This window comes from Balaenoptera borealis, assembly GCF_965194805.1.
Source record: "Balaenoptera borealis genome assembly, chromosome: 3".
Classification (NCBI taxonomy): Eukaryota; Metazoa; Chordata; class Mammalia; order Artiodactyla; family Balaenopteridae; genus Balaenoptera; species Balaenoptera borealis.
Genome location: NC_138866.1, coordinates 27,745,970 through 27,760,624, shown reverse-complemented (window position 1 = coordinate 27,760,624; position 14,655 = coordinate 27,745,970). Strand labels below are relative to the sequence as shown.

At 52.0% G+C, this 14,655-nt stretch overlaps 1 protein-coding gene across 7 annotated transcripts in view; it reads right to left on the bottom strand.

The window, feature by feature from the left end:
• The window catches only part of LTBP2 (latent transforming growth factor beta binding protein 2), a 100,090-nt gene that overhangs the window by 40,838 nt on the left and 44,597 nt on the right, over window positions 1-14,655 (bottom strand). For all 7 annotated transcript variants that reach the window (XM_082383843.1, XM_082383837.1, XM_082383838.1 and 4 more), the window contains exons 4-8: window positions 11,339-11,529; window positions 9,150-9,320; window positions 8,419-8,625; window positions 7,305-7,591; window positions 6,185-6,287 (exon numbers count right to left, since the gene is read on the bottom strand). In XM_082383843.1, the coding sequence (XP_082239969.1) occupies window positions 6,185-6,287; window positions 7,305-7,591; window positions 8,419-8,625; window positions 9,150-9,320; window positions 11,339-11,529 (959 nt within the window). The remainder of the gene's footprint in view (window positions 1-6,184; window positions 6,288-7,304; window positions 7,592-8,418; window positions 8,626-9,149; window positions 9,321-11,338; window positions 11,530-14,655) is intronic.

Genomic DNA, 14,655 nt, shown 5'->3' with positions numbered 1-14,655 from the left:
GGACTCAACCTCAACTCCAAGGAGTCCGAACATCACCAAATGCCCGTGAAGCACGTAGGGCAGACATGCATGACTTTCCTGGTCAGGAAACCTGGGCCATGCAGGCCTGGAGCTCAGGTCTTCTGGCCCCGGCCCCCGGCCCTGTCCACTCACTGCTGCACCTTGGTTGCTCACAGATGGGGAAGGAAGCAGAGGGTCCCCTGGCTGCAGCCTGCCCCCACCCTGCTGATTCTCACCCTTGGCTGCTGGAATTCCCAAGGAGGCCTCAACAAGAGCAAACTGATTGCTGGAGACAGTTTTGGCCCTGACTCCGAGACAGAGCTTGGGGAGGAGACGGTGGAGACATATGTCTGGCCACAGGGCTGTTTACAAGTCACGCTGATCTCAATCTGTGATGACAGATGGCTGCAGCAGGGAGATGTGGAGGGTCCCTTGCCACACACCCTTCTGCCCAGAGAACAGATACACACACACACACACACACACACACACACACACACACACTGGACGAGGCTAAGTTTGATGCCCAGGGGCACGTGAGCAGGCTGGAGCTGAACCCTTGATCTGCAAACTTCAGGTGGGTAAGCTGGAAAGAAACTTTGACTCCCTGGGAGCAGTGGAAAGAGTGTGGGTGCTGGGGTAGCCAGACTCACATCTAATTCCTGGCTCCACTCTGACTAGCTGTGTGACCTGGGCACATTTCTTAACCTCCTTCAGTCTTAAATTTTTCACCTGTAGAAGTGGGGACAGAAACACAGTTCGTGGGTTGTTGTGAGGATTAACTTTACTGAAACAACCAATGTCAGACTGAAACTAGCATAATGCCTGGCACAGTCCCTGTAGATGTTCCTCAGGCCTCCCTCCCTCTCTTCCTTCCTCCCTCCCTCCCTCCCTTCCTTCCTTTCTCCCTCCCTCCCTCCCTCCCTTCCTTCCTTCCTTCCAGAAACACAGTTTCAAGGAAAGCAAGCTGGCCTGCTGCCCCTCACTGGCTGGAGAGACTTGGGCAAGTTACTCTCTGAGCCTTGGTTTTCTTATCAGCAAAATGGGGATGCCTTTTCCTTTCTCAGAGGGTTATTGTGAACACTAACCAGGCATGCAAAACTCTGAGCATGATGCTTATCACATATTGGTAATTATAATAATGTCCATTATTCCAGATTTTCCTCCTTGGTGAAGTCCTAATGGATCCCCCAATGATTGTGGAAATGCCACCCAAAGACAGGCTCTGACTGCTTCCTTGGGAGGCTCCGGAGCCAAAGTGGGTGTCTTGGTCACCATGAACAGTGAGGTGGAGACGGGTCTGGTCAGACCCCTGGCTCAGACAGGTGCCACTCCAGCCACCGCAACCTTATCCCTCCCCAGGGCTCTCCAGGCCAGAGATGCCACGTGTCAGTGACACCCCTGCTAGGGTAGGGAGGGTGCTAACTTGAGCTGAGGCACAATTCCCAGGAGGCTTCGAGTCCCTTGGAAGCTCTCAGAACAACCCCGAGCCAAAGAATCATGGCTTTTATCAGCCCAACAACTGGAATCCTGAAAATCTCATTTCTTTAGGGCAGGAGACTGGGCGTCTGACCCAGAGTTACAGAGAACAGGAGCTCCACCCCGGCACAGCTGTTCCCCCAGCCGGGGTCCTCTAGCTCAGCGAATGCCTAAGCCAAGAAGCAGAGGAAGGGGATTACAGAGCGATTAGAAGCAGGGCTCTGGGGTCACATAGACCTGGAGTTTCAGGCCCAATTTCCTCATCTGTAAAACGAAGATAGTAACACCCACCTAGAGATGTTGTTAGGATGCAACGAAATGAGAATGAACTTAACGTGGTGCTTGGCGCGTATTACATCCTCTGAATAAAGGGCCGCTAATGAGGACGTGATGAGAGCGAGGCTGCCGTGACTCGCCCTAGGGTTCTCTGCTCCAGCCTCCTCAGACATCACCTTCACGTGCCCACTCTCCCCGGGGGCTGGCATCACAGACCTACACCTGGAGCACTCCTTGTGGGCAAGGGCCATGGCAAAACCCAGCCAAACCAAGGCTTTCCTCCTATTGAGAGTTTCAAATAAATTTTCAGATGTATATATAAACCTACATTCCCTCAAAAATCAATTTCCTTCCCCCACGCCTTCCACACACCTGTTCTTGGTAGGCATGCTCGTCGTGGCGGGGAGTTCAGTACTTCTGGAAACATCCCATTATATTGCTGGGCATCTGCAGTTTTTAATAAGTTGTCCCTACTGCTCAGTTTCCAGTTGAGTTCTGCCTACTAGAAACATCCACACATCGGCTTTTGCCCACCCCCTGAAACCACACGGAACAAGCCTACCCACTTCCCCCCAACCCCTGGATGTTTCTTTCAACACATCTCTGTTAATACAGGCCTGTACTGCAGGTTGCTGCCCTGCCTGTCTGTTCAATCCAATCTTCTGGCAGGATGTTGTCCTTCATGTATACGTGGAATACAGTCCTGGGATGCACCCTCTTGACTGTAAAATCCTTGTCTAGCATCCTGATTTGTATTGTCTTCAGGTTGCCCAATGCCCCCCTCCTCAGAATGATTAGGGAGATCCTGGTCCCCTAAGAATCAGACACACTGTGGTTTGAATCCTAGTTCCCCTGTCCTACCTGTGTGACCTTGGACGAGTTCCTCAGCCCTCTCTGAGCTACATTTTTCTCCTCCGTCAAATGGGGATAAAGATCCTTAGCTTGCTGCTGGTTGTGACAATGAAATGAAATCATGTAGGTGCAAAGCACGGCATAGCGTAAAACTTCGGTACCTGGCAGCTATTATTGTTTTTAAGAGAGAAAGATGCAGAATTCCTTGAAGGGGAAGAGCAAGAGAATCAGCTCTCCCTGGAGACACAGGGAGGGGCCTGGATTCTGCGGTGAACTCATCCTACACCGGGCAGTCGGAGAGATGGTCTCGTGGCAAACAGCCACGACCCACCACTGCGGGCCGCGCGCCGTGTGCCAGCCCGGCCTGCCCCAGCAAAGGGGCCTTGGGGTTGACACAGCCAGTGCCAAGCCAGATGGGGCAGCGGCCAACTTTCCAGTCAACCCAGATGTCTGTCTTTCTCGGATGAAAACTCAAAAATGTGGCCTCAGTCAAAGTGGCTTTGGAGAGCTGTGTGCTCTCCAGACCCTGCAGAAGCTCTGAGCTGCGACTTTTGATAACTCCCCAGGGGTCAGGATGATGTGGCTCAGGCCAGGTCCTGGCAGGTCAGCTGCATCTGTCACTCAGAGTGAAGGGAGAAAGGTGGGGGGACCAGAGGCTGGCCTAGATGGACTCTCTGAGCCATTTCCCTGAGAAAGAAGGCACTGAGGAATTTTTCTGGAAGAAAAGGGATTTGTCTGTGCCATGTAACTGAGACTTCAAGGCAGTCCTTTCCCATGTCAGAAACAGCAGCACTCTGCAGGGACCTTCTTCAAGTCCTGTACAGCCTCAGAAGCCAAAGGTGATTTAGCGGAAGCCATGAAGTCACGTGGTTCCCCCCCCCTCCCGCTGCTGGCTTCATTACTCCCCTCACACCCTGATCCTACTAGACCACCTTGTTGGGGATGACAAAGCCCTTCCCTGAGGGGCACAGCCTTATTTTATCAGAAGAGAAATAGAGGTTCAGAGGGGCAGAGCCACCAGGGCTGAGAATGTTCCAGAACTCAGGAGTACGCCTGTCTTGCTAACCATTCCCAAACCTACCCCAGCAGCTCGCCTTTTTTTCCAGAGTCTGGCACAGTAGCTTGCCTGTCTTGCCTACTTAAAGAAACATTCCCCACCCCGGCCCCAGGCTTGGGCCTGTAGCTAGGTGTCTGGCACCTGTCAACACAAACAAGTTTCCCCAGCATCTTGCCCCTTCTCTCTACAATGCCCAGCTGCACTTTAATGCATTTTAAATGTTTACATTGCCCTTTGTAATTTCTTGCTCAGTGTGGGGAATGCCTAACATTCCAGGGTCTGCACCCTGGTGCCCAGCTTGCTGAGGTATGCTGCACACAGTGAGGGGTGGTGCTAGGAGGGGACAGGGAAGGGGTGGGGGGATGGGTGCTCAGCCTTGGGTGTGCTGTGCTCCAGGAAATGTTCTCACTCTCTCCATCTCACCTGCCTGTGCAATTTCCTTGGGTTGTTAAGCTCTTTCCCATCTCTTTGGCCCACTCTAATAATTCTATTTTTTTTAAATAAATTATTTATTTATTTAATTTTTGGCTGCATTGGGTCTTTGTAGCCCCGCGGGCTTTCTTTAGCTGTAGTGAGCAGGGCCTTCTCATTGCAGTGGCTTCCGTTGTTGTGGAACACGGGCTCTAGGCGCGCGGGCTCAGTAGTTGTGCCTCGTGGGCTCTAGAGCGCAGGCTCAGTAGTTGTGGTGCATGGGCTTAGTTGCTCCACGGCATGTGGGATCTTCCCGGACCGGGGCTTGAACCCATGTCCCCTGCATTGGCAGATGGATTCTTAACCACTGCGCCACCAGGGAAGCCCTACTCTAATAATTCTTCAGACCTCATCCTGGATGTCACCTCTACAAGAAGCTTTCCCTGATCCACCAGTTTGGGGAAGGATCTCCTACCCCTCAGTGTACAGATGTGCAGGTTGTGCACTGCACAAAAGCACCACATCTAACAGAATCATTGGCATCCTGGATTTGTCTAATTATAAAGACTATTTTGAACACGTGGAAGGGGCACCTTTCTCTAATTTGCACAAAGGTGGTCCCAGTTCTGCTGTCTGCGCCCCCCTCCGCCACCAGCCTGTAAGCTTGGAGAGGGGAGGCACTGTTTCTACCTTGTTCTCCACTGTTAAGGCCTACACACTATGGGTACTTCAAATGGGTACTTCATCGATGAAAATACTTGTTGGCTGAGTGGAGTGTGGGATATGGAAGTCTCAAGGGTGGGTCTGACCAGGAGGAAGAAAAGTGGTGAAAACACCTTTGGCCTGCAGGGGGAGATGCTGAGCAGCTCCACACACTCCTCCCAATGGGGCAGTGGGTCCAGTCTCTCTTCCCTTCTTGGAGGGATACTTCTAACAGTAATTATAACAGCTACCACTTACTGACCTAATGCTAAGTACAGGTGCCATCTCATTTACTCTCCACAGCTGCCTTACGAGGCTGGCACTATTACTGTCTCCATCTCACAGATGGGAGATGGGGCAGAGAGAGGTCAGCAGGCAGAGCTGGGACTGGTACCTGCCATGTATTGGATGCTCAAGCCTGAAAGCTTAATACTACCCTTTGGTGCTTCACCAAAAAATTCTATCACACTGAGAAACTGTCCACATTTATTTTTAGTTTGGAGAATATGGTCACTGTTCCACAGCTGAGTCTGAAGTTAGGAACAGCCCTGCCACTCCCCACTTCGGGCTCTGGGCCAGGCCCCCCACAAAGCTGACTCACCAAGTTGACTTTTGACAGGCAAAAGAAACACATGCCAGGCCCAGACCCAAGCCCAGGAGTGAGACCTGCAAGAGGAAGACAGGCTGAGCAGGCAGGAGCCACACTCAGGCATAGGTACCTTGCCACCTGCTTCCCAACTTTAAGATCAATGCCTTTGAGAGTGGCATTTTGCTCACTCCTGAATTCTCAGTGCTCAGTATAGGCGAGGCACCTGGTGAGTATTTGCTGAATGAATGAATGAATATGTTAGGTTTTCCCACCACAAAAAAGAGGGCTGGGAGCTGAGTTTCCCATACCCCAAGGCCGAGGACATTCTGGGACAGATGCCCAACACTGATTCAAAGGCTGAAAGGCAGGAAACAGGAGGTGAGGAGGAGGCCTAGGGGTCCCTCCAGGGAGAGAATGAGGGAAACACTGAGTCACTAAATCAAGACCTCTGGGCCCCTGGTACCTGGGCAGGAGGTATGTGGAAGGGGGTTGAGGAGTAGAAGAGGGCCCAGCATGGGATGTAATTCCTAAAATCTGAGCAAGAACAACTGGCAAAAGAGAGTAACCCATTCCAGGCCATCAGACCGAGCAGGCAGGCCACGCTGCACCTGGCAATGGGTCTGAGCCGTCAGGAGCCTCCGCCACCAGCCAAAAGCACACTCAAGGCAGATTTGGAAAGTTTTCCTAGTTTGCCAGCCTGTTCTACCTGCCTGGCCTCTGAGGCCCTGGTGGGAAATGCAGGGGGTGGTGCCTGCAGCAGAGGCCAGGCCTTGGGAGAGCTTTGCTGACAACCCTGGACCCTGGCACCCAGCACTCACCTGGTCTGGGTGGACACGGGGCACAGGAGGTCACTCCCCAGAAGGCTCCCACACTGCCACAGCAGTCCTCTTGGGCAGTCAGCTCCAGCAGGGGGTTGGCACACTGGAAAAAAGGCCATGGACACTCCTCACCTGCTTCCCTCCCCTGCTGTGCACAGAGATGTCGCAGGAAAGCCTGAGACATGAGCTCACCACTCACATCCTGCAGAGAATGCCCCCACCCAAGGGAGGGGAGGAGAGGGGAGGAGTTGTCCCGGAAGGAAGCAGTGAAACCCAAAGTCCACTCTGCCAGACCCTAAACTTGGGAGGGGCGTGGCAGGGACACATCCAGATAAGATCTTCTCTGTGAAGTCTGCAAACTGCCCCCATCCATGTTCCCAGCCCACAGAGGTTGGGCTTTCCTCCATCAAACTCCAGGGAATGCCAAGGCCACCTCCCGTGAGCAGGGTCCATGCCCAGCGACACCACAGCTGAGAGATCCCTATCCCTTGGCTACTCCCTACCTCCCCCAGTTCCCAGGAGGGGTTTCCGGAAACGCCAAACTGCAATCCTAGGAAAAACCATCCTGGGTCTGGCTTAGCCCCTATCCTTAGGTGCCTGGACTCAGAAAAGCACACATGATTTCCCATCACTGACTGAGGATGCCACCGGAGGTAGGGGGGATGGAGTGTCTTATCTTTGCACGGCCAAGGCTTTGGGGTTTAACCTGCATTTGCTAATTTCACATCTCTGTGACTCCACCCTTAACTGGAGACCAAACTCCTTCTCACCAGATCTAATAGCCCCACTACCCACGCACCGGGAGTCCTACACTCAGCTCCAGGAGAGCCCAGGATTTGCTGGGACACAAGGACGATTGTTCCCCTCCAGAGGGGGCCTCTCTTGGGTCCTCTTCTGTGTGCCTGGCACTGACAGGTACCCAGTGTCGACCAAGTAGGAGGCTCAACCCCTCTACACTCAGGCAATTTTATGCCCTGAGTTTTCCCATGTGGGGAATGGGAGGCCCTGTAGATTCACATTCCCTCAGAACAAGGAGGAGAGCGGGAAGGAGGAGGGGCACCGCAGGGAGCAGTCGTGGTCCCAGAAGACCCCGGGGCTGGGGCAGGAGCTGCTTTCTCACCTGTCCGTTCATAGCACTCAGGTAGCACCGGCCCAGCAGTGCCGGAGGCCTGGGCACCACTAGGGGTGGTGGCCGAGGAACCTCTCCAGACCGAGCCGGGATGCTGTTGCTGTCCCAGTGGCCATGGCCGGGGCTGGCGGGGAGCCAGGGCGAGGGTCTGGTCTCCACGCTGTTCTCCTCTGGGGCCTCCTCGACCTCGCCCCGTACCCGAGCCACCTGGTGGACCTGCACGGAGGCCTCAGGCGGGTGGTGGATGTGCACCTTCACCAAGGAGGGGTTCGCAGAGGCTGGGCACAGGGGCTGGGGTCAGAGGTGGGGAAACAGGGCCCCACCCTCTGAGGAGTGGCAGCAGCCCTGGGCCAGGCGAGCCACTGGCTGTGTCTCCCCAAAACTCGTCTCCATTTCTTCACTCTCTACTCAAAACCCAGAACAATAGCCCAGGGAGGACAGGACCAAGCACAGACTCCTCCCCTCCACACCTTTTCTTGAAAAACCTTCATTACCAACTTCCAAACTACCTTCCTGATTCCACCTCCCCCCATGATCCTGCACAACCTTCGAGCTCCAGCCCAACAGACCCTGCATGGTCCCCACTACATGCCTTTGTTCACACCACTCCCTCTGCCCAGGAAGCCCTCCACTCCCCTCTGCTTAACCAAAGCCTACCCATTGTTTAAGGCCTAAGTGAAGTCCACCTCCCCCATGCAGCCTTCCCTGAACTCCCCAGGCTTGGGGCTTTCCATCTCCTGATCTCCTACAAAATTCTGTATTTTTTGTACCCTTTATTTGCCACCTAATAATGGAAGGCAGAGGAAAGGAAATGTTTTATGATGCCATTCTTTCTCATCCATCCTCCCTCTATTGTTCAGAACCATAGGTTCCTTGAAATCAGGACCCTACCCTTATACTCTTTTGTCTCCCCCATCGCACCCAGTAGGGGATAAGAGCAAAAAAAAAAAAAAAAAAAAAAGGGCAGAGAAAAACTTAGGGAATGAAACTGAGCGCTAAGGGTAGAGGAGAAGGAAGGGCTGGAGGCAGCTTCCCATCCCCTCCACCAAGATGCCAGCACCCACCCTATGCGGTTACCCAGGTCGCCTCCCAGCCCCACACTCACCCAGCTGGTTGGAGAGAGGCAGCGTGAAGGTGGACTGCTTCAAGGGGCCCGGTGGCGAGGCCCTGTGGTGGACCCCCTTCTCTGGAGGCTCCCTGTCCAGATTGGGGGAGGGCAGGTGGCAGAACTTCCCAGTGGAGTTGGTGGGGCACCAGCATTCGTCCCTACCAATGCAGCGGCCTCCATTCAGGCAGGGGATCTGGCAGAAATCTACAACATTGACCTCAAGGTGACGTGGTGGAAGAACACAGCAGCACCTACTATGTGGCCGCTGGGTGACAACAGGGAAGCAGGGGGAACAAGACCCCCAAATCTGGATGGCTTTGGGAACCGGGCACCCCCTGAAATGCAGGGACTTTCCAGGAGGCCTGGGAGGATGAAGGAGGATGGATAATAACAGGCCTTGCCTTTCCTCCACCCTGCAGTAACCTGAGGGATGGGACGGGAGTGGGGGGCTGGCGGGGAGTGGCACTGTTAACGCCTTCACTTTTCTGTGGAGGAAACTTGGATTCAGAGAGGTTGTGTGACTTGCTCAGAGTCACATGTGACAGAGCTGGGTGAGGACTCAGCATTGTGTGATTGGAGACAACTCACAGGAGCCACGGTATGAGAGCACCCGGCCTCCTTCCTGCAGAAGAGCTGGGCTCCAGCCCAAGGCAGGCCTGTCCTTCTGGCCACCCCTGCACCCAGCCCCAGGGCCAGCCAGGAACCATGTGAGCGGGGAATGGACTCACAGATTCGGAAACCAGACTTGGGGTCATGCCCGTGGCCGCTCTGGCTGTACAGGGTGGTGGTGTCGCCACGCTCGCAGCTGCTGGCACAGCGCCCATGGGCACAGGTCTGCTTGCAGATGGTGGGAGTGAAGACGATCTTGATCTTCTTGATTTTCTCCGTGAGATTCAGCCCTGCAGAGAGAGGGCTTGGGTCCAGGGGGCAAGGCTGAGAGGCACAGCTGTGACCTCCAGGGGCTGGTTAGAAAGGCCCACGGGACTGGGTTGAATCCATCCCAAGGGCATTTGCTAAGTACCTCCTGGATGCAAGGTTCCATAGTGGGGGCCGAGTAATAGCTCACAGCCCAACATCTACTGAGAGATGCCAACAGGCCAGTACCTGAGATCATGCTTTATGCACAATAACTCTCAACCCTCTTGAGTATTATTTTAGGTTGAACCACTAGAAATTGCCATTTTTGTAGGTTAAAATGGTTGAATATTGGCAATGTTCTTATATCTGACCAAATATTTCCATCTGACAGTTAAGGAAACTGAGGCTCAGAGAAGGATGGGTTGCATCTCAAGTCACACAGCTAGCAAGGGCTGCAGCTGGGCTTTGCACCAAAGGGCAGAGAACAGAATGTAGCTCAGACTTGCCAGAGAAGAGAGTTTTCCAAGAGAACACCTGAAAGAATGATTAGAGTCGGGTTTTGGAGGCCCTAATGGCCAGAACAAGGATAGAGCACTTTATTCAGTTGGCGGTGGGAAATCACTGAAAATTTTCAGTGAGAGATCAAAGAGGAAGTGGGGTAATGCCATCTGAGCTGGGGTATGCAGGTGGATGGAGAGACAGGGTGACTGGTTGGGAGGTCATTGCAGCAGCGTGAGCTGAGGTCGCTTCATTTAACACAAGTGGTGGCAGTGGAAACACAAAGGAGGGGTATTCGTTCTGTATAGGAGGCCCAGCGGGGAAGCCAGGAGGCAGAGGGGTTGAGAAGGGAAGTATAAAAGGTCTATGGAGACTTGACTGTGAAGGGAGGAGAGATAGAAAGGAAGGCAGAGGGAAGTGGAGAAATAGCCATGCATGTGTGTGTGTGTGTGTGTGTGTGTGTGTGTGTGTGTGTGTGAATGGGAGAGCTGTAAGTAACTGTATATGCTCTAGGGAAAGGGCTGAGTGGGGGACAGGTTGAAGGGGGAGGAGAACCGGAGGAGGGGGAGGGCAAGTGACAGCCTAGGGTTCCAGAAGAGTCAAGAAACAGTGGGATGTGCCTTAGACAAGAAGAGGGGCACTTCCTTTTCAAGATGGCAAGAAAGGTCATCAGCTATAAAAGGGACACTGCTGCCTGCTATCCACGACATGGATAAACCTCAAAAACATTACACTAAGTGAAAGAGCCAGACACAAAAGGCCACGTATTGCATGATTCCGTTTATATGAAATGTCCAGGATACGCAAATCTATAAGGACAGGGAGTAGATTAGTGGGACCAGGGGCCGAGGCGAGGGTGGGAGCGGGGAAGGGAGTGACTGCTTAATGGGCATGGGGCTTCTTCTTGCAGTGATGGCAATGTCCTGTAATTAGATAGCGGTTGCACAAAATTGTGGATATGCTAAACATCACTGATGTGCACACTTTAAAATGGGCAGGAAGGTGAGGACTCTGGGGAGTGGAAAGCATGGCCATGGGATGGGGCTGGGGAAGGTGGGGGCAGCTTGGAGTAGCTGCTCTGAGGAATGAGAGAAAGTGTCCAGGCTCGCCGGGAAGGATTGCTGGGCAACGAGCAGGAATGTGCAGAGGCTTGAATCCTCAGGAATGCTCAGCTCTCTCCTCTGGGAAGCAGAGGCCCCGCTATAGGTAACAAGGGGTTTGCAGGAAGGATGAGGTGGAAGGACCAGCGCCAGGGAGGGTGAGGTTCACAACTGGATATGAAGGAAGCAAAGGCAGGACAGGTGACAGATGGGGCAGAAATGGAGCAATCAAGGTCTAGGTGCCTCAAAGGGGCAAAGTCTCCAATAGCTGGTTTAGGACCCCTGGAGCCCGACGCAAAGCAGATGCTTGACAACTGTTTTGTACATTGGCTGAAAAGATAAGAGACAGGGTGACAACTCAGCCCTTCTGAGAGGGTGAAGGGGGAAGCAAAGGTGGGGAGAAGGAGGTCCAAGATTTAGATGTCCTGCTCTTTGAGGACCTGGAGGCAGGGTGTCCTTACCCCAGGAGGATGACGGGTGGTCCAGATATGCTGCCTGCTGGGCACCATGCTTCCGCTCAGGGCCTGGCCCCATGGGCAGGGCATTGGAGGTCAGCTGGCCATTGGCCGCAGTGGCCAGATAAAGTCGGACAGTCTGGGACAGCCCCACGTGCTGCTGGGTGGCGTGTGTCTGGCTGAGCCCACTCAGGGTCCTGTGGAGACAACCGGGGCGTGGGGTTTGCATCCCGGGAACAGTGTCTCTGTGCCCTTCCTGTTCAGGACGTCCACCCCCGCCTCTGCGCTAGAAGAGTGTTCTCTGTTTGGCTGCCTTCTTGCCAACTCCAGGAAAATGGAGGTGCCCTGAGACAGGGGAAGAGGGCTAAGGCCAGCTGGCTAGTTCGGTGGGAGTGCCTACCCCTATGTAGAATTGCCAGGCTTTGGCTGGGTATTCTGGGCAAGTCACTGAGCCTCCCTGGGCCTCAGGGCCCTCGACTGCAAAATAAAGGTGTTAGATTGGTCCCATGTAGCTCTGACATTTGAAGAGTTTGAGACTCTTATGGACCAGCCCTTGCCCTAAAACTGAGTCCTGTGCCTGCTTCTTGCCACTTCTTAATACAACCTTTCATACAAATTGCTTGTGGAACAGGTGCCCAGCAAATACACGTTAACAGATTGATTCAGGGGCGGAGCCCTGAATATCCCTCTGATTAATGTTATTGTAAAAATAATATAACAACAATATTCAAGGAGAAAAAAATCAATTCATCATCCTCCCACCCCAACATGGCAAATACTTTGGCATATTTCCTTTCAACCTTTGCTCAAGTTCTTACACTATTGTCATCACTTGCAGATACCATTTAAATTCTGATTTTTCACTTAACATTAGATCGTACTTTATACAGTTCCACAATTTTCATATTGATCATCTTAATTGCTACAAGGTAGTCTATCTGAAGATGAATCACAATTTATTCAGACATTCTCCTGTTACATACTTAGATTGTTTTTAAAATTTTTAACTGTGGACATCCTGACTCATATGGCTTTTTTTCTTCAGTTAAAATATTCCTTTAGTATAGGGGGATTCATTAAACTGTTTTTATTCTGTATATTTGAAAAATATTTATAAGAAACATTTTGAAAAGGCTTATTATTTTAGGATTAATTCTGTGGACTAGAATGACCATATCAGAGGTTACATTTATGGCTCTAGGTATACACTGGAGGACTGCTCTCTGAAAGGCTGTATAAATGCACCACTCGGAGTGCAGCCTCGCCAGCACAGTGTATTATTAATTTTTCATAATCATCATCATCATCATCATAAATGATACTTCAATGTTGCTTTAGCTACCTTTTTAAATCATTTCTGAGGTTGAATTTTTTTCATACATCTATTTACCACTTGAGTTGTTTGCTCATAAACTTGAACGGTTCTTTATATGTTTATTATAAGGCAGGTCATTCTACAAGGCAGCCTTGTTGTAAACACTCTGTCACTGTCAAAATGTATATGAACCACTGTATACCTGACAGTGTCTGGACTGTGGTGGGTGTGAGCACATTGTAGACATTGAAGCTGAGAGAGTAATTACTTGCCCAAGGTTATACAACAGGTAAATCAGGCCCCAGGACTCCAACCCAGCAGAGCTTGACTCCTGTGCCACCCAACAGAGCAGCCCAGACCATGACAGAAACTCAGCCTAGAAGCCTCTGCTCAGGCCTGGGGTGGCGCTCTTTCCTCCAGTAGGTCCCACCCCTAGCCTCTCCACTGGATTCTTTGCCCAAGTGGGTCCTGGGACCCTCTCCCTCCATCATCCCTACTCCTGTTCTGTTGGCCCCGGGTGTCCAGGCCATGAGCAATCTCCCTCTCATCCTTTCCTGGCAGGAGCCAGACCAGCACAGGTGTCAGAGTTGGGCACCTTCCAACCCTTCCCCAGCCCTGTTGGTCTGGGACTTGGCTCCCGTGAGCTTCACCGTTGCTCTTCTTCCAGCGCGACCAGCAGCAAATACTCACCCTGACAGCCCCAAACATGCCCCAGCCTGCTCCCCAAGTTTGAGGGCTGGAGTGAGAGAGAGGGCCCGTTAGCCACCCCAGAAGCTCTGGGAGCTGTAATGGACCAGATTTGGGGGCCCCACCCTCAGGCACCTGCTCCTAACTCCGAAGAGAAGGTCAGCACAACCAGCTGCAGCAGAAAACACAATCCTTCCAATGGCTTCCAAGAGTTCGCCAAAGAGTGAGAGGTAAGTGAGCTGGTGGGTCGGTGGAAGTCTCCTCCTGGTGGCACCAAGCTGGTGCCATGGCTCAGCTTAGTGTCAGCATCACAGAGCCCCCAGGGAGCTAAAGGGAGTAGTTCAGGTTCTGCCCAGACCATCTGGGACATTTCTGAACTTGATGCTGACAAAGAGCTCTCCAATCTGGTCAAGGTGGAAACTCAAAGGGTTCTTTCTTGGTGGTTTGCTGTCACTGTTGTTACTGTTGCCATCACTTGTTTCTCTAATTGGAACTCAAAGCTAATGGCCCCAAGATTCCTGAGTTCAAATCCCTTAAGGGTCAAAGGTTTAACTTTGCAGAGAAGAAAAAAAATGTCTTCCCTAGTTGTAGAAAGGACCTGTCTGTACAGCGAAGAGAGGACAGGCAGATGTCAGTTCTGCCTCCTACTTGACCAGTCACTGAGATCCCCTGAAACTCAGATTCCTAATCAGTAAAACAGGAATAGTGACACCCACCTCACCGGGCTATGGTGAGGACCAAGAGGAACAGTGACACCATGTGATTATTTTGAAAATACAAATAAGTGGTCACAAGTTGAAAACTATGCCAGAACTTTAAAATCACATGAACAAAGAAAAGAAAGTGCTAGCTATAGTTCAGACAAAATACCTCTCCCCAAGCCACTAAAAATTCTTCTTCATCTAAGAGGAATAAAAGACACCCCAAATATCTTGTTATACTGCCCAAGCATCCTTACATATAAAAGGCCAAGTAACTAATCTGGTGTTAATACGTTTTTAACAACCACAGCCTTCTGAGCTCAATCCATTGTCATCTACTGCTGTGATGGGGATTTCGGATTAAACAATAGAAATCAAAAAGTCCTACCTTCTGAGACGCTCAGAGCCAAGTAAAGAAGGAAGCCTTGGTTCTTTGATAGGTCCTATGTCTTACACTGAAAACACCCCTCTAAAGAGTCAGCTATCTCCCTTCATAAACCCCAGACCAGTCCTTGGAGGTGGACAGGGAGGGAGGCCCCCCCCACCCCATGTGTGAAGGGCTTCAGGCCCTCAGCTCAGCTCTGGCTCCTAGAGAGTGGTAGCAACAGAGGCAAGTGAGA